This window comes from Gracilinanus agilis, chromosome 2 (genome assembly GCF_016433145.1).
Source record: "Gracilinanus agilis isolate LMUSP501 chromosome 2, AgileGrace, whole genome shotgun sequence".
Lineage (NCBI taxonomy): Eukaryota > Metazoa > Chordata > Mammalia > Didelphimorphia > Didelphidae > Gracilinanus > Gracilinanus agilis.
The window spans coordinates 614,974,708-614,997,127 of record NC_058131.1 but is presented as its reverse complement, the minus strand read 5'-3'; the positions used below and the strand labels follow the sequence as shown (position 1 = coordinate 614,997,127).

General features: G+C 35.1%; 1 protein-coding gene across 1 annotated transcript in view; it reads left to right on the top strand.

Annotated features, from left to right (window-relative positions):
- The window catches only part of LOC123234246 (cilia- and flagella-associated protein 43-like), a 227,621-nt gene that overhangs the window by 197,685 nt on the left and 7,516 nt on the right, over positions 1–22,420 (top strand). Inside the window, exons 30-35 of the mRNA XM_044660173.1 lie at positions 3,121–3,228; positions 4,274–4,360; positions 5,065–5,153; positions 10,050–10,263; positions 12,202–12,314; positions 16,281–16,440. Coding sequence (XP_044516108.1) covers positions 3,121–3,228; positions 4,274–4,360; positions 5,065–5,153; positions 10,050–10,263; positions 12,202–12,314; positions 16,281–16,440 — 771 coding nt within the window. The remainder of the gene's footprint in view (positions 1–3,120; positions 3,229–4,273; positions 4,361–5,064; positions 5,154–10,049; positions 10,264–12,201; positions 12,315–16,280; positions 16,441–22,420) is intronic.

Genomic DNA, 22,420 nt, shown 5'->3' with positions numbered 1-22,420 from the left:
GAGAAAGAAAAGTAGGAAGAAAAATTGGGAATTATTACAATAGTTGGGCAAAATGAGAATAAGTAACATATAGTTCTGTGAGTGGAGAAAATGGGATTGATTTTTAAAATAAGAATATTGTGGAGATAGAAAGGTCAAGAGTTGGCATTAGATTTGTTTAGATTATAGGGGTTGAGGAAGGGAGAAAAGTCAAGTGACTCCAAGATTGTAAAAAAAAAAAAAGACTAAGAAGATGAAAACAGAAACAGGAAGTGTGGAGAAGGAACAGATTTAGAAAAAGATAACAAGTTATGTTTTCGAGAAGTTGATTTTGAGATACCTATGGGACATTATGGTAGAGATATCCAGCAAGTAGTTGGTGATACAGGATTATTTTATTGTTCAATATAAAACTTTGGCCATACTCATGCTTTGAGTGAGAGAGATGATATTGTATCAAAGGAGGCTGAGAAGTAGTCAGACTGCTAGGAAAACCAGGAGAGAACACCATCACAGAAGCCAAGGAAAAAGAAAATATATAGGAAGAGTGGAGGAGTGACTATATCTGTTGTGAAACAGTCCTCTGACAAAAGGAAGTCCCTCAGATGTAGACAGATGTAGAGTTGCTCTATTGGCCCTTGCTTTCTACAGCTGGGGTCACAGTGTCATGCTCCCTCAGTATAGATGTGGCTGACAGTAAGTTAAGTTCTTATACTGGTACCCATTTTTATGTCTAAGGAAAGGTTCATAGGCTTGCTGGAGACATAGGGGAAAACAACCCCTTAATGAGTTTGAGTGCTGAACATAACATGTAAAACAACTGGACCCTGTTCAATGCAGAGATTTATTTGAAGCAATGAGGAAGGGGCAGCTAGGTGACTCAGTGGATAGAGAGCCGGGCCTGGAGATAGGAGATCTTCATTTAAATTTGGCCTCAAAAACTTCCTAACTATGACCCTGAGCAAGTCATTAAACACCAGTTGCCTAGCCCTTACCACTCTTCTGCCTTGGAAATGAACTTAGCATTGATTCTAAGACATTTCTGTCCTTAGAACACTTACATAAAAGTTGGAGTTTTTTGATTGTTTTATTAAGCAATGGGAAAGAGAGAGAAAGGGAAAGAGGCATTCACCCTAACAAAGCATAACTTAATGTAAGGGCAGTGCTGTGTTGAAAAGAACAGGGAAACGGGTCCATCCAGCAGAAAGGGGGTGCTTTAGCTAATAGTGGAGGAGAGAGTGTGCTCCAGCTAGAAGGAAGGGCATTTCCAAAGTGCTCTTTTGAGAGTGAAGTTCTTATAATATGATTTTGGACAGCTTCCCTGGAGCTGGTCAAATCGCATAGTCAAGACAAAGTAGTATTTTTGTGGTTCGTTATCAGGGAGAAAAGCAAACTGGTAGTTGACAAAATATTATTTGGGGGATACTGTATAGCTGTACCAACTTTCCTAGAAATGTTATTGTAGGTATTTTTTTCATAAGTATGTTCTATAAGCTTATGGTCTCCCATAAGGGGAAATTTTCATGGCGCTCTCAAGACCATTTGGTCTAATATTCTAACAATATCAGAAACTTAAAGAGGGGCCAAATGTGATGAGAATTTGAATTAAGGCCATGAGATTTAGCAGTTAAAAAAATTAACATTAGAAAGAACAGACTCACTCAAGTGGTAGGAGAAGAAGACAGATTTTAATGGACTGGGAAATGATAGAATACTTTAAAAAGAGAAAGTGTAGGTAATGAAAATGAACCTTTTTTTAGGAGTTTGGCTGTGAAAAGAACTGTAGTTTGAAGGAATGGCAGGGACAAGTGAAAGAATGAAAAATTGGCAGTTATGAAGGCAACAAACAGTTATCAGGGATAAAGGCAGATAGGAGGCAGAGTATATAGAGCATTGACTTGAATTTAAATCTTGTCTCAGACCCTTAATAGCTGTTTGACAATGAGCAAGTCATTTAACCTCATTTATCACCCATTTTTCAATCTGTAAAATGGAGCTAATGTCACCAACTTTTGTGGTTGTTTTGAGAATTAAGGGCTATATAAATGCTAGCTATTATCAATAGAAAAGTCACTCTTGAAAAAGAGGACAACCTCTATGCAGTTAATGGAGCAAAAGCAGAAATCGTGGAGAATAATGCAAGTGAATTTTGAAAGTACAAATAGGGAATTAGAGAAAGGTCAAGGCAGATGGTCTTGGTATTCTCAAAAAGTGAAAGAGAAAGTCCTCCACTGAGAAACAGGGAATTAGGGTAGCAGAGGTCTCTGAGAAAAGATGAAAAATTTGAAACAAGTGGCCACATGATAGATTCTGTCAAAGAGAAAAAAAGGATTGCTTTGGGTCAATGAAGGACCATTTCAGTTTAGTTAACATAAATTCATTGAGAATCTGTTTGGCACAGCTGTTTGACTTTCTCCAGCATTGCAATTGGTGGAGGTAAGCCAAGTCTAAGAATTGGCAAGACATGTACAGTATTAGGACAAGGAAGTAAAAGATTCAAGGGGGAGGAGTACTATTACAGTTTTCTACTAATCATCTATAAGGTCAGAATTGGAAGGAAGGCAAATGAGATGGATTGAGTAGAGGGATGAAATGGCCATCACAGGGAAGACAAAGGGTCTATTAAGGAAGAATGAGAAATCAGATATCAAGATCATAGAGGTCCCAGAGTTATGAATGATGATGAAATTCAAAGTTTGTTCCTACTCACATGGATATGTCTAAAGTGGAGTGCTGTGGAAGTTCTGAATGGGTAAGGTCCAAAGAAGTAGAGGAAGTCAACCTTGAACTAGGGATTGAATACTGGATGATATTTAGATCCTGAAAAGGAGAAATGGAAAAAGTTTTCCAAGCACCTGTTTCCTCTTTTTACATGATCTTTCTCTTGATTTCCTCTTTCTCCCTTTCACCCTACCAAAGTTACTCCTAATATAAAAATGAATTATATGTATTATACTGAACATAGTTTTATGTTCCCAGTCTCATGTTTTTTAAAAACTACTTGAACATTTTAATACCCACTTCTTACAATAAATAAATAGCATTTTGCTTTTGTTATCCTTGGTTTATTTTATCCGAGGGTGGAAGGGATTCTTCAAGTAGTGGTATTAATCTATTTTTTCATTGTTAATGTTTCCACAGGAGGAATTAAAAATAGCCATCCTTACATTCTCTTTGCTATTAGATGAAGAACTACTAACAAGAGAATTAGAATTGAATGGTTTCCTTGAAAGAAAAAACAGTGAAAGGGTAATTGTAATAGTCTTTTTCTCACTGAAATGTCACAATGGTCCCTACTTAAGTTAAATGTTTCAAACTTCTCACTCTGCATCTTTTCCCATGTACTGTCAATGACCCATCTCAAATCATTTTCTATCTCTGAGCATCATTTTCCTCATCTATAAAATGAAGCAATTGGACCTATAAGATTTCTTCAGTATCTTCAAGCTTAAATTCTATGAACCTATAATCCATAGTCTTTAGATTTTGCTCTGTGCTGTCTGACAGCAGCCATCTATATACTAATATAGCAGTCTCCACAGTTCCATGACTGGACTGTGTTTGCAATCACTATTAACCAAATAGGCCACAAGATTATTCTATGTCTAGTAGTCTGAGAGAAATGAAAAGCCTTTTAAACTGCAGTTCACATTTGAAAGCTAGTTTCACTTAATCACAATTGTGTTCACAGCTGATAATAACCTACGGCATTGTTCTTTCTACATAACACAGATCTCTATGCTCCCTGACAACTCTAGACTCTAAGATTCAGGTCTAAACGATGTCCTTTTCCAAACACAATGCCTTCAGATAAAGTAATGATTTTCCAGAATTTTGGCACCTGTGTTTTTGGCTGCTCCTGTCCATGGTGCTACATGATCTGTGTTGCTAGGAGAATGAGTTTTTCACCAACAGACATTTTGTCTATTCATACTACTAGCATCCTCAGGTTTTCCTAAACATGCAAATAAGGGCAGGAATCTGGTAAACTGACTAACTGACTCAAATTGGAAAGCTTTTGCAGTTTCTTTAAAATAGAGATTAGGTTTGAACATGAACATATATATAATATATAAAATATGTAGATTTCTGGCTTTGTTGGACTGTTTAGACAACTGTTAGAATATTTCTGAAAATTATTTTTGGTTTACTTTACCTCATCAGTATTAAAGAATAGAAAGTATATACTCCATTGAAACATTTAAGAAACTTGTTCTTTTTTACTGTTACTAGCATGTTTAATTGTCACCCAAGCATCTCTTGTTCTATTTTGCCAATCCTGATGTTGTTATAGATACACACTTACGATAACATCTATGAGGCTCGTGAAAAACTTGATGCTTTCAGAGAAACTTATGACATCTTAATTGCAGAGGATAAAGTAAGAGTCATCTATTCCTGATCATTTGCATGTATACAAGCAATTATCTCTGAACATCTAGAGTTGGGAGGGACTGAAAGGAATAGAATTTCCTCACAGGGTTTATTTTTTTGACAGGTTTTACTTTGATTCTTAATTATAGGTACATCATTCTTTATGTTATGTATGTGAACTGAATTCTGGGAAATGATCTCTCTTGCCTTGGTCTCAGGTCCCTCCCATTTCAAAATTGTGGAGTTAGGCCAAATCAGTGGTTTCCAACATTTTTTATTCTATAAACCCTTTTCAACCAAAAGAAAATGTGCTATGAATCCAATGTTTTGAAATTATTTACTGTTTAAGGAGCCACTAAAGTATTTTTAGTGCAAACTCCTTGAATCATTATCACAAAAACCCAAATTGTTTGCAAACCACTAAATGGGAACCACTAGATTAGATGATCACAAAAGATCTTTTCAGGTGTAGAATTCTATAATTTGATTAAGTAATATTTGAATGCACTGGGAAGTTAACCAATTAAGAGAAAGTTAAGTGACTCCTTTTGCAAGATGAATGAACACTCTTAAATATTTAACCTCTAATATAGTTCTTATATTGTTATTTCTCAGAATGGGACACGACAGAATTTTGAAGTAGAAATGTCAGTAAACAAAAGGTTTAAAAATCAAGTTCTAGTTTTGGTGACAGTGCATGTTTTCCTATAGGTTCTGGAACGAGGATTTAAAAAAGAATTTTCTGAGCTTCCTACTTCTATGGTTGAAACTCTCTACAAAATGTTCAAACGCCGACCAAGGTTGATTTCACTTTTATTTGGCCAATATTCTCTTTGTTTATGTTAGTCAGTCAATCACTCAACACACATTTATTAAGCACCTACTGTAGGCCAGGTACTGTGTGCTAAGCACTAGGAATACCAAAAAAAATCCCTCACTTCAAGGAATTAATAATCTAATGGGGGAGGGCAAAAACAGTAACAGAAAACCAAATATGTACAAACAAGCTACCTATAGGAAAAATAGTAAATAAGTAAAGAGGAAAATCAATAGAAGAGAGAGGGGTTGTGGAAAGCTGCCACTTGAGAGAATACAGCAGATATGAGAAAGGAGAGCATTCCAGGTCTGGGGGACAGACAGAGAAAATGCCCAGACTCAAGCAATGAAATGTCTTGTTTTTGTAACAACAAGGAAGCCACTATCACTGGATCAAAAAGTACAAAAGGGGAGTGTGGTGTAAAAATACTGAAGGGAGTGGCAGTAATATAAAGGGATTTTGAATGACAAACAGAACATTTTATATTTGATCCTTTGAGTGATATAGGCAGCCACTGGAGTTGGCTCCAGTGTGCCAAATGGGAGGAGGATGAGGTGACCTGGTCTGTCCTGTACTTTAGGAAAATCATTTTGGCAGCTAACTGGAGGATGGATAAGAGAGGACAGGGACTTGTGGCAGGACTTGAGACTAGCCAGCAGACCAATGTAGTAGTCCAAGGGTAAGATTATAAGGACCCATGTTAGGGTGGCGGCAATATCAGAAAAGAGAACAAAGCATATTCAAGAAATGTTGTAAAGGTGAAATCAATAGGTCTTGGCAACAGATTGGATATGGAAGATGAAAAAAAGTGAAGAGTCAACGGATGTAAGCCTGGGGATAGAATTAGTTGCCTTCCACAGAAATAGGAAAATTGGGAAGAGGGGAGAGTTTAGGGGGAAATAGAATGAATTCAGTTTTGGATATGCTGAATTTAAAATGTCTTCTAGATATCCAGTTCAAAATGTCTAAAAGGCAGTTGGAGATGTGAGATGGGATGTCAGTAGAGATGTTAGGGCTGGATAGGCATATTTGAAAATCATTAGCATAGAGATATTAGTTAAACCCATGGGAACTGATTAGTTCACCAAGTGGCATAGTATAGAGCAGTGATGGGCAAACTTTTCCCTGCGGGCCAGATCCAGGTCTTAGTTTGCCTATCACTGCCTTAAGCAATTCCCTAATCACTACATCTGGATGTGGGGGCATAGTGATTAGGGAATTGCTTAAGGCAGTGATGGGCAAACTGGATTTGGCCCATGGGGAATAGTTTGCCCATCACTGGTATAGAGGATAAGAGGAAAGGGCCAGGACTAAACCCTTTGGAACACTTAAGCAAAGGAGACTGAGAAAGTAAGGTCAGATTGGTAGTAGAACCAAGAGAATGGTATGTTCCAAAAACCTACAGAAGAGAGCAATTCAAGAAGAAAAAGCTCGTTAGTATTGTCAATGGTTGCAGAGAGGTGAAGAAGAATAAAGGTCTAGAAAAGAATTAGAATCATTGTTAATTTTGGACAGATCAGTTTCAGTGAAATGATGAGGTCTTAAACTGGATTGTAAGGAGATAAAAGAGAGTGAGAAGAAAGAAAGTGAAGGCAGCTATTGTGATTGCCTACTCAAGGAATTTAGCTACTAAGGGCAGTGATTAAAAGATCAAGTAAGGCTTTTTAAAAATAGAGGAGATATAGGCATATTTGTAGGTAGTGAGAAAGGAGCTAGTATATATAGAGGGAATGGGGATGAGTGATAGAGTGGTGACGGCAGAGAGGATAATCTGTTGAATAAAACAGGATGGTATAATAATGCAGGTAGAAGTAGTTGCTTGGTAAGGAGTAGAGTTGCCCCTTCATGTGAGGCCGAAGTGAAGAAGGAAATATGGCAAAAGATATTTAATCTTCATATGAGATGAGGAAAAGGGGAGAGGAGGGAGGTTTTGACTAATGGCCTCATTCTTCTGTAAAATATGAGAGGGAGTCATGGGACTTTGAGAAGAAATGAAAAGACTGGTTGCTGTGGGGAGTGCAATATTGAGTTGGACAAAGGAAATATAGAAAGATTGTCTAGCAGCACTAAGGGGCCAGTTCAGGTTGTGTAACAAATTTGTAGTGGACTCAATTAGAATGATTGCATAATTTTCTCCACCTTTGTTCAACAGTCTGTGTGTTGAAACAAGGGCTACAGACTGTGGAAGTGACCCAAGGCTAAATGAAGCTTATGGAGAACACACTATTCTTTTCAGGAACTCTCTAGGACCTTCCAGTCCTGGAGTTCATGGGACTTTGAGCTGGAAGGGATTTTAGATATTATATAACTACATGTGAAAGATTATCTTTTCTTCAGTTAACTGATAAGCTCAATTTTCTTTCTCCCTTTTGGAGGCAGAATTAGAAAAATATAAGCATATGATAAGATGATAGCATCAGTCTTCCTGTTGCACATATAGCACTACAACAAGTATCCCAAGTTGACTCACCAATAAAGTATACAACACTGTCCTGGGCATAATAATGGAGGGCAATCAAAGTAGAAATCATTCAACCTGCAAATATTAATGAAGCCCTTACAATGTACCAGAGATACAAAGGAAAAAGTGAAATTATCCCTGACTCAAAGAGCTCATATTAAGGGGATCAAGTGTGTGGATGTTCAGATAGATAGATAGATAGATAGATAGATAGATAGATAGATAGATAGATAGATAGATAGATAGATAGATAGATAGTATATGCAAATTTACATAAGGGAATATTAGTTGGTGGTAGATACTAGCAGCTATAGGACTTGAGGTAGATGATAGCTCAAGCTGAATTATGAGGAAAACTAGAGATTTTAACAGAAAACGAGAGGAAGAAAGAACACTTCAGGAATGGGAAATAGTTAATTCAAAGATATAACTATGTGAAATGGAATGTCATATATAAGAACAGTAAGGAAATCAGTTTCTCTTAACTAGTGAGTAAAGTTGACCAATGTGTATTAAAACTAAGAAGGTAAAATTGGGGTTGATTTGAAATAGGAATTTCAATTTGATCCACTAAAGTTTTTTAAATAGGGAAGTGAATGGAAAATCACCCTAGCAGCATTCTAAAGGCTGAATTAAAAAGGGGAGAGAAAAGCTAAGGAAATCAAATAGGAGGCTATTACAACAGTCTCACTGAGAGATTATGAGGGCCTTGAACTAAGATAGTGGTTTTGGGAGTGGAAAGGCGCAGTAGATGGAAGAGTTTTTGTCAAGATGTAGTCAAACAAGATTTGGCATCTGGTTAGCTTTGTGGGATGATAAAGCAAAGGGGAAAAGATGGCACTAAAGCTTGCTGGATGGTAATATACTCAACAAAAAAGAAAGTTCAGACAAGGGGTAAATTTGAGGAGAAACATAGAAAATTCTATCTTAACAGAGTGAGTTTGAGATGCCTAGAGACTATACAGTTCAAAGTGTTTAATAATCAGTTCTAGAAGCAGGACTGGAACTCAAGTGTAAAACTAGGGCTGGATATACAGATCTGCATGGATATGATAATTAAATCCAAGGGATAGGGGGTGCGGTATTATGGGGTAGCCAAATAAGAGTAAAGTGAGAGAAAAGGGCCTAGAAGAGAATGTTGGGGTATGTCTAAAATTAGGAAACATAGATGACAACTTGGTAAAGAAAACTAGGAAGGAATATTCATTCAGGTAAGAGGAGAACAAAAAGAAGTATCATAAAAACCCTAGAAAAAAATCTAGGAGGTAAAGATGGTCACAGATACCAAAGGACAAAGATTGGCAAAAGGCTATTAGATTTGGCAATTAATATAACTATTTATAATTTTGGGGAAACGTTTCATTTGAGAGAGATCAGAAGTCCGATTATAACGAATCAAGAAATGAGAGGATCATAGTTGAATATAAATTTTTTCATGAAGGTTGGCTGAAAAAAGGGAGGAAAGATAGAAAATGATAAATTGAGGAAATCTCTTAGGTTCTAGGGAGGGCTTTTTGAAGATGGAAATGATTTGGGCATTTTTATAGGCAACAGAGAAGGAAAGAGAGAGAGAGAGAGAGAGAGAGAGAGAGAGAGAGAGAGAGAGAGANGAGAGAGAGAGAGAGAGAGAGAGAGAGAGAGAGAGAGAGAGAGAGAGAGAGAGAGAGCCTGAAAAGTAAGAGGATTGAAGAATGAGATTACTGTGAGGCAATCTGCCAGAGAAGAAGGGAAAATGAACTAATAATCCATACTGAGTACTTAATGAGGTGAAAGATTACTTCTCCAACAGAGATTGAAGAAGACCATGGGAGTGAGGAGGCTTCATAACAGGGAGTTGTGATATTTAGAAAATGGGAAAAGAAGGAAATTATGCTGACTGGCCTTGGTTTTCTCAGTAAAGTATAATATGCTCAGCTATTGCATTAATTTAAGGCTGACTCATATAGAACGGTGCTTCCCATTCTTCCCTGATTACTATCCCATTTTAAACATCAATATATTGATATATGTTCTCAGAAAGAGAGGACCCTTTTCCAAACCACTATGCAGCTAGATTCCTGGGTACTAATCAAGGAAAAGGGCAAGAAATAAATATTTTATGAGCTAGACACTGTGCTAAGTGTTTTACTAACGTTACCTCATTTGATTAGAAGTCAAAGTAGTCTTGGGTCCAGCCAAGAAACTGCAAAGAAAGCTTTAAAGGGAACAAATAAGTATTCTTTGCAATAGCTTGGCTGGCCCAGAAACTATTTTTTTGTCTATTCTACAAAGAAGTAATCCCAGAGGCTTGAATTCTTGAAGTCCTCTGGCAAAAGGAGTTATACCAAATATCTTGTCAGGATTGCTATTTAATATTGATACTTTTTAAGATACAAAAATATAACCTTATCTTGTATGAACATTTATTGTTAATACTAGGCAAACAAAGCACAAGCAATCAGATGGAGGACTCGGACCTATCCATTTTGCAGATGGGCAAAAGCCTATCTATATTCAGCAGGAAAACCTTACCCAATTAATGAATGCCATGGAAGAATTGGATAATCCAACTAATATGCCAGAAGGTTTAGAACTTCCAGTCTGGAACAATTTCTGTGCTCTAAGAAGATCAAAAATGGAAAATGAACAAAAAGTAATATTTTATTTTTTCTATTAACATCAAATGTAGAGAGTATAGAATATTGCATATGGTGTCAGACATGTTGGTTGGTTGGGCTGGCATACTTTTTTCTCTTTTTAATGTTTGTTATAAGGGAGAGATCAATGGGTTGGTTGGGAGGATGTATTTAAAATGAATGATCTAAAAACAAAAAGTATTCAATTGAAAAATTTTAGAAATCAAATATAGAATTGAATAAGCTTAGAAGGAATTTTTAAGAAAAAATAGTTTTCCTAATAATGTAATAAATGTTGATAATATAATAATAATATATTGGAAACTGAGTCATAAAGTCTGTGCTAGCAGAGATTACACCTAGATATTAAAGTCATCATCCAAAGAGACCTTGACAGTCTAGAACCCCGGGCAAAATCAAATAAGATAAAATTTAATCAGCATAAATGTAAAGTCTTGGACTTAGGATGGGAAAAAAATCAACTTCACAGGTACCAGATGGGAGAGGTGAGGTTAAAGAGCAATTCTTCCAGTTTTGGTGGACTATGAGCTAAACTTAAGTGGAATAATAAGGGGAAAAAAACCTCTACTTTGAGAAAGGCATAATTTTCAGGAAGATCACAGAACTGCTGTATTTGCCCTAGTCTGACCACATTTGGAGTACTGTGCACAGATGTAGACATTATATTTGATAAGCAGGAAAGTATGCTCCCAAGGAGAACAATTACCAACACCCACCACCTGAGAGGGTGGGGAACGGCTTTGAGTTAATGGCATATAAACATTAGCTGAAGTAACTGGGAATATTTATTTAGCCTGAATCATTAAACCCAGGGGGAACAGAATAGTTTTCTTCAGGTATCTATAGGGCTGCTATGTAGAAGAGAGATTAGACTTTTTCAACCTGGCTTCAGAGGGAGAACTAGGAATAATGGCTAGAAGTTGTGAAGAAAGGGCAACTAGGTGGTTCAATTGCTAGAGAGCCAGGCCTTGAGATAGGAGGACTTAAGTTTGAATCTGGCCTCAGAGACTTGCCTAGCTGTGTGACCCAGGACAAGACATTTAACCCCAATTGCCTAGCCCTGACTGCTCTTCTGCCTTGGAACTGATGTATATTGGTTCTAAGACAGAAGGTAAGGATTAAAAAAAAAGAAGAAATTGTAGAGAAGCAAATGCAAGTCTCATGTATAGAGAAACTTCCTAAAAGTTAGGACTATACAAAGGTAAAATGGGCCATATTAGGATGTTGTGAGTCCCTATTTTTTTGAGGTATTCAGGCAAATGTTGAATGACCACTTGGCAAGTATGTTGTATGAGGGACTCTTTTTCAAGTGTGTTTGACCACATGGTCTCTCTGTTCCCTTTCAACTCAAATTCTATTTTCCTTTTATTCTAATTTTAGTGGTAGCCAGGGACAAGGTAGATCTGTATCCCTTCCCTTGGGAAAGTTTCTTCTTTCCTAGGAAACCACAAAGAGTAAAACTATTTGATTTAATTTGGCATATCTAGTCTTAGTTTGTGACTTGGCTGTATCTTTTAAATGGTAAGACAGATGAGAAATTTAGCACTGCATTTTACTTGTGAGGTACTTTCATTCCCTCAAAAAAGAAAGACTCTCCCATATCATTAAGTGCAATGCCACTCACATATGACTTGGCATCTTCAAATTCATGTTTCTTCTCAACCAAAATATTAGTAGCAAATCTAAAAATCAAGAGTCAGCAAAAAAAATGATATTGCTTTTATATTTTAAATAATAGGGAAATTTGATACTCTCAAGTACTAGCATAAAAGGTCATGGATTAAGTTCTTTTATACTACCCAGTGACATTGTGGGATGACTTATCTTTGATAAACTGAATTTTCTTGTGAAAATTAATTTTTGAAAATCATTGAAACAAGTTTGTTCTAAGTTTTCTCTTTATGATCTAAAAGATTATGTTTTGGTTTGTTTAGGTAAAGCAAAAAGCCCTTATTTTGCTGGAAATGCAGACCTTCCTCCGGAAGAGAACTGAGGATGATGATAAGGTGCAATCGGACATTGAAAAATGTCTCCAGGAAATCCTCTTGTAATATGACTATTGATTCTTTCATTCACATTCATTTAGATCTATCTGAAGTCTAATCTAGGGTTTCTAAGCTAAGGGAAAGTCTCCAATATAAAGGAGACTGGCATTGGTTTATAATGGGTTTATCCTGGAACTACCCTTCATCATTATAGTAATGAGTTTTGAAAACTCTAAAAACTAAGACCACATTGCAAAAAACAAATCACATATGCTAGGCTGGGACTTCTCTGCTTTTTCCTATTCAGTTGTTTTGTAGATAGGCGTCATTTGAAAGTTTTCCTAATGTCCACATCTGTTCTTTATAGAAGAAAATAAAAACTCTCTACCTGGATTTTTTGGCTAACACTGGCTAATAAAAATAACCATCAATCTGAAGCATTGATTAAAGATCTATTATGCATCTGGTACTATGTTAGTGCTAGGAAAACAAAGATAAATATGAAAGAGTGCCTGCCCTCAAGAAACTGCCATTCTCTTGGACAAGACAAAATGTAAACAAGTACATAAGAAAAGAAAGAGATGATAATTTCATGGGGATCAGGAAAGCCTTTAGCCAGAAGACTAGATTTTAAGCTAAGTTTTGAAGTAAATCATTAATTCTAAGAGGAGGAAGTGAGGAAAGAGTGTATTCTAGATAATAGTGATAGAGCCTGCTCAAAGGTATGGAGGTTAAGAGACAGAATACATCATGTATGATAGACAACAAGAAGACCAGTTTGGCTGGACCATGGAGTACATGAAGTAATACAAAATAAGGAGTCAAGTTATATGAATGCCAATTAAAAGAATCAATATGTGATCCTAGAGGAATGGAATTCCTAGAGCCAATGGAATTTACTGAGCAGGGAGTGACACATAGAGTGCTAACCCTTTAAACCCCTTGCCATCAGACAACTCATCATTCAACTGAACATGTTCTTTCTAAAATTACCAATGTCCTCTTAATTACCTAATCCAGTGGTCTTTTTTCAGTCCTCATTCGTCTTGACCACTCTGCAGTATATGAAATTGCCGATCATCCTTTCCTCTTGGGCATTAACTCCTATCTGGGTTTTGTCACATTACTTTCCTAATTATCTAGGAATTCCTTCTTCAAGAATATTATTTGGCAAATAAATGGTGGGCAGAGATGGAAGATATTTTAGGCAGGAAAAATAGTTAGGAAGATATTATAATAGGCCAGGATGTAGTCTAGATCCTGAATTGAAGTAGCAAGTGGGAAGAAAGATGTTTTCGTAAATGGGCATTTGTCTCCTTTAAAGAGTAACTTCCCTAGAAAACAATCTAAGAATCACCAGAATATCTGAAAATCATGACAAAAACAAAAGCTTTAACACTATTTTTTAATTATAATAAAAACTCACCAAAAATATTAGAAGGCAAAGTAAAAGTAGAAAGAACCAATTGGTCACCTTCTGGGGGAAAAAAAACGAAAACGAAAACTACTATCATTGCCAAAATCCAGAGCTTTCAGATTAAAAATTTTGTAAATACTTTAAATAGCCAGAAAGAAAAAAGTTAAGTAAGAAGGAACCCATTAGGAAGAAGACTTGGCAGCTGGTACTACAAAGGAAAGGCAACCTTAAAATATAATATTCCAAAATACAAAAGATAAAGGCTTATAGACCAAAAATAATTCACTTGGAAAAACTGAGTATAATTCTAAAGGGGAAACTGGACAAAATGCTTGCCAAGCATTCTTGGTGAAAAGAGAAGAACTGAATAGAAATTGAATTTCTAACACAAGAGTCAAGTGAAATCAAGAAAAGTTAGAACAACTGATAAAGACTGCTGAAGTATTTATGGGGCAAAAAAAAATCACCTTAGGATTCTAATTCTTTATAGGAACTAAATAAGACAGAAAGCTGAAGGTAGTTTTGCCTTATTTTTATGATCTAAAGTAGAGTAACAAAGGGAAAGAAAATGAATGTTAGGGAACAAAGCAGGAGGAAGGGAGTAGAACATACTATTTTACGTAATTGGGTTTCATGAGACAGACTACATAAACTAGGAGGAAGGAGCAGAAGAAGTAGACATCACATGAATTGAACACAGTTTAGTGTAGAAAAAAATATTAAATTCAACAAGGAAATGGGAAGGAACTAGAAGAGGGGAAGGGGGGAAATTAAGAAAAAGAATAGAATATAAGAAGTATTAATCCCAAACAAATTCAACTAGGAAGTCCAAGTAGAACATGAAGGAGGAATTGAAAGAGTAAAAATCTGTGATAAAAGTCTGTACAAGAAGAGAGGCAGTGGAACATAAGCAGTTCTCTCACAAGTGTTGAGTACAGTCTTACCACCATCTTCTTTGTAAAAAGGGGCAGTGGCAGGGGGCATATTTTAAGGGGGATAAGATGAGGGAAATATACAATTAACAGTCAAAACCATGAATATGAATGGGACCTACTCTACTTTAAAAGAGAAGAAAACAGAATGGATTAGAAAGCAGAATCAAATAACATGCTATGTACCGGAAACATACTTTAAACAGAAATAAGAGGCTGGAGCAAAATCTATTTATTATGCCTCAGACATTCTTTAAAAAAGGGGATAGTAGCCATGATTACATCCAACACAGTAAAAATAGAAATAATTAGAGGAAATAAACAGGAAAATTATATGATGCTTAAAGACAACACAGATAACAAATTAATACCAGTATTCAATATAAAGGTGCTGAATCTAAATACTTAAGTGAAAAGCTATCCTTTTAAAAGGATAAGTAGAGAGGAAAACCATTATAATTGGTAATCTCAATTTCCCTTTTTCCAAGAGGTAAATTAAATTAAATTAAAAAACCAGAAAGAAGGACCTGAATAGGATTGTTTCAAGTTAGATACAGGAGAACTCTGGTAATTACAGAAAGTGAATTTATAAGTATAACTTAGCCAGATAAGATAACATCAAAATTTTAGGGATATAGCCAAAGTAGTCTTAAGGAGGAAATTTATATTGATAATCAATTTCATTAGCAAAAGAAAGATCAGTGAATAAGGCACGCAACTAAAACTAGAAAAGCAACACATCAAAAAAAAAATCCAAGTAAACACCAAAGCAGAAAATTGAAAAATCAATGAAAAAATGAATAATTAGTTGATAAATAAAACTAAGATAATTTTAAGGGGCAAAACTAATAAAATAAAAAGCTAATCTGATTTTTAAAAGGAATTTGGCTTTGAAAGTGAGGAGAGATATGAGATATGTTGAGATTAAAGGGTCTAGAGAGGGATTTTTAAGGATGGGATGTCATTTTATATAGCACTTTGAAGATTACAAATCATTTTTCTTATAACAATTCATTGCAGTACATAGGGCAAGTATTATTCTCATTTTATACATAATAATGATTTACACTTATAAAGTACTATAGTAAGTAGAAAGTTGAATACTGATCTAGTTAATTTAATGTAGATGACCAGTAGAATTAGTCCATCTACTTTTTAAAAATAATTTTTGGCCCTAAATTATTAATGATTTGCCTCAACTCTCTACTGTATAGATATAATTCTAGTTGTCATTACAAATATGGGATCCTCAAATTAATCATTAGTGTTTCACTGTTACACTTGTACATTGTGAAAAAAGAGATAAACAAAGCAAAGCTTTCAGCATATTATATCCCTTATGGCATTTTCTCTATTCTTCAGATTTACTTTATTTTCATGTAAGAATACCACTGGATCATTAGTATTTTTTAATCCTAGAGTAAGATTTTGTGAACCCATTTTTCTTTACACAATAACTTTACCAGCCTAAGTGTAATTGGAAGAAATACTATAACTATTTCCAGGTGAAGCTGATCACTGGGGAAATGGTTACCATATCATTCAGTGTCTAGTTTTGCTAGTAAACTTTTGTTTACTATTGTTTTGTGGCCTGCTTTTTAGATTTTTTTAATATATCGAATTAATAAAATATAGAACCCAAAGAGAACAATAATGGTTTCTCTTTTTTTTCAATTTAGATTACAAGAAGAGAAAATGAATTATCAGCTGAATTCAACAATTCAAATATTGCTTACACAAGGGCAAGTGGAACTGGATAATTTCCATTTTGTTTTAGATTTCACAGACTCCATTCTCATTAACAGGGTTTTAATTGAAGAAGTAAATGCTATAGTCCGGGTAATTATGAATTTTCAAAAAGAAAAAATTATAACTGTTATACAAAATAAGTTTAAATTCTATTTTCCTTAATTGATTCCTACCCATTTCCCTTATTTTCTTTAAGGCTTTTATTGCATATTGTAATATCACTTCTATTTCTATATTATCTCTTTTCCCTCATCTAGTGAGGCATTTTTTGTAACAGAAAAAGAAAAATATTTTAAGAGCCATTTATTACCTGTGTATCAACCAAGTTTAACAAGTATATACAAGTATTCCTTAGCTCTGTAAATAGGAGGTACATTTTTTAAATTCTTTTCATACTTGGTCATCATAATTACACAACATTCAGTTTCATTTCTGTCTTCCTTCCATTAACATTAGTGTTGTCATTGTTTATACAATTTTTTTCTGGTCTAATTACTTGACTCCCTCAGATCATATAAATCTTCCTATGCTTCTCTGAATTCTTCTTATTCATTTTCTACAGTGTAATAGCATTGTTCTAATTTGCCACAAATTATTTAGCCATTTGATGGTCATCTTTGTTCTCAATTCCTTGGTAGCACTAAAAAGGCTACTATTAATATTTGACTATATATGGATTTTCTTTGTTCTTCTAGAGGTATATGCCTAGCAATGGAATCTCAGAGTCAAAAGATATATATTTTTGCTATTTTTAAAAATTACATATTGCTTTCTAGAATGGCTAAACCAATTCATAGCTCCACCAATGTTAGCATGCCTTTCATTTGTATCCCTCACTAACAGACTAGTTGCATTTGTTGGTATCTTTGCCAATTTGCTAGTTGTAAAGCAAAACCTCCGAATCATTTTGATTTATATTATTTTTAATTATGCATGATTTGGAACAATCTTTCATATATTTGTTAATAGATTATAATTCTTATAGGAAACATCTTTTCACTTCTTTTGACCGTTTATCACTGGTAAATGAGTCTTGGTCTTATACATTTGTGTTAGTTCCTCAGGTGTTCTGAATATTAGACCATCTCTTCCTAAATCAATAGCTTCCCCTTTTATCCTACCTGCACTGATTTTCTTCATGCAAAGGCTGTTCAGTTTCATGTAAACAAAATTATCTTTCCAACCATCTCTTTCACCCAGATAAGAATTTTCTGCCTGCCCATAGTTATAAAGGCATCAGATCACATTCACATCTAATTTTTTCATGATACAACCTTTATTATCCAAGTTAAATTCCTTTTTTGAGCTTACTTCAGTATGTCATTAGTTTAAACATCACTACTTCCAAAATGCTTTCTAATTTTCCCAGTAGTTCTGCTTGAATGTTAGGAAATCAAAACCAATATTTCTGGCTGAACAAGAGAGACCTTTCCAAATAATTTATATTTTCAAGTTTTTTTTAACACTAATTATTGAATCATTTGTTTTTGAGTCTTTTCTTATCTTGTCTGTTCCATCATTCTACTCTTCTAGTTTTTTAAACAATATCAAATAGTTTTGATGATTACTGCTTTATGATAGAATGTGATCTACAAGTGTATTCCCCTTTTTTTGGTTTTCCCACATCATTTCCCTTGATATTCTAGATCTTTTAGCCAACAAGAATTTAAGTATTTACTATGTTCCAGGCACTATGCTAAGTGGTGGGAATGCAGAAAATGGCAAAAACATGCAATTGCATTTTAAGTGTAGGAGACAAAATGAAAATAACTAAGTACATATGTGATATATACATTGTAAATGTAAGGTAACCTCAGAGAAAAGGCACTAGCAGTGGATAGGACAAGAGACACCCTAAAAAAAAGGGTGAATTTTGAGCTGAATTTTAAAGGAAGTAGGAGTCAAGAAGTAGAGATAAGGAGGAAACCATTCCAGGCACAGGGAGACAGCCAGTAAAAAGGAACAGAGACAGGGGATGGAGTGTCATATACAAGGAATAAGCAAGTTAGCTAGAAGAGTTCTATCAAAGAGCATGAAGAAAGTAGCCAAGTATGAGACTGAAAAAGTAGGAAGACATCAAAGGATTTTATTTTTAATCCTTTAGAAAACAATGAAGCCACTAGAATCGTCTGAGTGGGAGGAGAGGAGGATGACACTGTCAGAAAAATTTCATGAAAATCAGTTTGGCAGCGGAGTAGAGGATAGATTGAAGTGAGGAGAGACTTGTCTTTCAGGCCTATAACCTGGGAATTCTCTTTGATTTCTCACTATCCTTCCCCCCATATATCCAGTCAGTTGCCCAATCTTGTCATTTCGATCACAACATGCCTCACCTTTTTTTTTTAAACCCTTACCTTCCATCTTAGAATCAATACTATGTATTGGTTCTAAGGCAGAAGAGCAGTAAGGGCTTAGGTATTGGGGGTTAAGTGACTTGCCCAGGGTCACACAGCTAAGAAGTGTCTGAGGTCAGATTTGAACCCAGGACATTATACTTCTGGGTCTGGCTCTCAATCCACTGAGCCACCTAGCTGCCCCCACTCATGCCTCACCTTTGACCCCTTCTTTCTACTCAGAATGTCCACATCTTTAGTTCAGGCCCTCATTATCTACTGCATCTCCTATTTAGTCTTCCCCTCCTCATTAGTCTCCCTCGAATCCATCCTCCATATATAAGCCAGAGTGATGTTCTTAAATCCAGATTTCACTAGGTCATTTCTTACTCAATAGATCTAAGTGGTTTCTCTATTATCTCTAGGCAAAAATAAAAATAGCTGTTAAAGCCTTTCAAAACATCTCTTCCCAACCTCACTCTATATTCCCACTTTCTGTAATCTATGACCCAGACAAACTGGTTTTCTGTTTCTCACACAATATATCCAACACCTCCCAACATTTTTCTTGAAGGAAATATTTATGATATAAAGACATGAAATTTGTTCAACTCTAAGTCTTTGTCTTATCTCATTTCTTACTCCTTAATCATGTTTTCCAACTCAATCAATCAGACATTTATTAAATTACTTACCTCAGCTGAGCTGAGCACTATGCTAAGCACCAAGAATATAAAGAAAAAGCATAAACTTAACTCTTCCCTCGAGGAGCTTCCATTAAAATGGGGGAGACAACATACACATACATGTGTACATACAAGATACATTTTAGAGTGGAAGGCTATAATAGCTTAGGGATCAGGAAAGTCCCTGGTAAGAGGGACAGCCAATGTGAAGGCACAAATTGGCATATGGAACATTGTGCATGAGGTACAGCAAGTACATCCTTGTGGGAAGGGCCAAATGGAAGGTTGTATTCTTTTGACCCTAGAGACCACAGGAAGCTATTGGGAGATTAAGTGAAGGAGCGACACAGAAGTGAACTTTAAGAAAACCACTTTGACAGTTATATGGAGGAGAGGGGAGGATTAGAAAGGGAGAGACTTAAGGGAGTGCAGGATAGGAAGATGCTGAAATAATCTAAGTGAAAGGTAATAGAACTGAACTAGAATAATTATGTGAATGGAGAGAAGATGGATGACAAACATTGTGGAAATAGAAATTACATGATTTTGCAAATGATTTGATGTGTAATATAAGTGAGAGAGAAGAATTAAAAAATAATCAGCAACTATTTATTAAATACCTGCTATTTGCCAGACACTGTGCTAGGAGCTAGAGATATAAAGATGCTGAAATAATCCACACTCACAATGAACTTATATTCTAATGTAGAAGATACAAGTGCATATAATATATATATATATGTAACAAATATAAAGTTAATAAATTTAAAATCCACAAAGTAGTTAAAATACACAGTTGTTTGGAAGAGACAGAACTAAGAGTTGGGGACAACCGGGAAAGGCTGACATCATAGTTGCAAATTTAAGTGATGTAAAGAATGGTAGTGCCTTTATAGGAAGCTGGAAGGGGGGCTAAGAGAGATATAAAAATTCTATTTTTGACATGTTGAATTTGAGATGCCTACAGGACATCTGTCCTTTCCCTACATCCTAATGTAAGACTGAAGTTAGAGTAATCAAATGTATGCTAATTCAGTTTGAAAGGTCTTAATTTGGATTTCCTTCTGAATTTCTCCACTTCCTTATCTTTTGCAATATACTGATATATAGTCTAAAATTAACTTCATTTTGGTCATTTTTATCATGAGCATTATATACAACATGACCAAGTATACAATGAAATGATTCTCTGGATATATAATTAAGCCAACTCTGCCAATTTCTTTATTTTCTTGTGGTCTACCCCTTCCATTTAGTTAGAACTCTCTTATCTTCTGATTATATTTATAGTGAGAATAGTAATTGGCAGAATTCATATACAGTTCACTTGCTGATCATTGGACAAGAATCTAATAGTTAGGGAACTAATAGCTAAGTTAATTATCTTTTTTCTCCCCACCACTCTGTCAAAAACAGCATTGGGAATCCTGTATTTTTTTTTTCATGGGTTACCATGACTAAGAAATTAGTCAGCTTTCTGATGTTAAGCTTCTCCGTATTTATCCAGGTTAGTCCCCCAAACAAAGACAGAATCAGTTGAGGAAAATATTTGAAAACTTTCCAGAATTGTAGAGCTTGTCAGAGCATCTGCTCTACTGACATATCCTGCAAGCATTCATAGTCACCTATTTCCCTCAATGAGGCATCTGGGTGAGGTTGTGCTTGTTCTGAACAATTTAACATAGGAAGGTGAATTGGTGACCCAAGAGATGTGCACTGGATATGGACAAGAAAGAGAAGACCATCTCAATTTCATTTTCCACCAGAGTGAAACTTTTTATCCCTAACAGTTAAATTTCCCATTAAACTGGCATATTTTCAATTCTATTAATCTTTTCTGTTAGTTAATGTGTGTATGTTTGCTTTTGGTTTACTCCTTTCCCAAGTTCTTTTGATATAGCTTCAGGTTGTTGTTGTTTTTTTTCCTGCATTTACGTGCAATGGACTTGCCTCTTAGTATTCCTTTAGAACAATCTCATAGGTTTTGAAATATAATGCTGCCTATTATCATTATTTTCATATTTTTTATAATTTCTTCTTTCATCCAGTCAATATTTAATAGCCAGTTTTCAGTTCTCTTACACTTCCTTTCTCATCACATCAATATTGACTATTATTTTGTTACAATGATCCACAGTGTTTGATAGCGAATAGAGAGAGCTGGCCATGAAGCCGAGAAGACCTGTATTACATGTATTTTCCCTCTGACATATCCTGGCTGTGTGACCCTGGGAGCAAGTTATTTAACGTCTCAGTCCTATTTAATAGGACAACTTTCTATTATTATAAACTGTAGAGAGGGTGCTGACCTGCATTGGTATACAGAATTTCTTTACACAAAATTTCCTAATATCAATAAAATCACAGGTCCTGACTCAACTCTTTGTTACGATAGGGCTTTTGATTTTAGTGAACAGAATTTTTGCCATTCTATGGATCAATTTTTGGGTAATTAAGTACTTGGGGAGAAAAAAAGGCATGATCTTTCCTTTCTCACATATATCTGTTATATATATTTTATTTAATACTTTGTTCAAGTGTATAATTTTTGTTAGATATATTATGCAGTAAAATAAGATGTTCAAATATTTCTCAACTTTTTAAAAGTAAATTATACAAATATTTAAAGTTGATACATTTAATTTTGTATGGACTCATTTAGTAATATAACTTTGTCAAACATTTTTAATAAATGTTTACTCTTAGAGTTTGCTTCATTTATTTAGTGACTTTCGCAATTTATGGGGAAGTTAAATTCATTTGCATTTAGAGTTGTAATTGCTAGGCTTGTTGTTCAGTCATTCTTTTGGAAAGGAATAAACGTTTTCTTATAGTATTATTAACCCCAACATAATAGAACCACTCTAAATAAAGTTCTTCTCATATGTCGTCTTAGATATATGTCTGACTCTTCATGACCCCAAGTTGTTTTTTGTTGGGGTTTTTTTTTTTTGGTAAAGATACTGGGGTAATTTGCCATTTCATTCTCTAGCTCATTTTACAGAGGAGGAAACTGACACAAATAGGGTTATGACTTGCCCATAACCACAT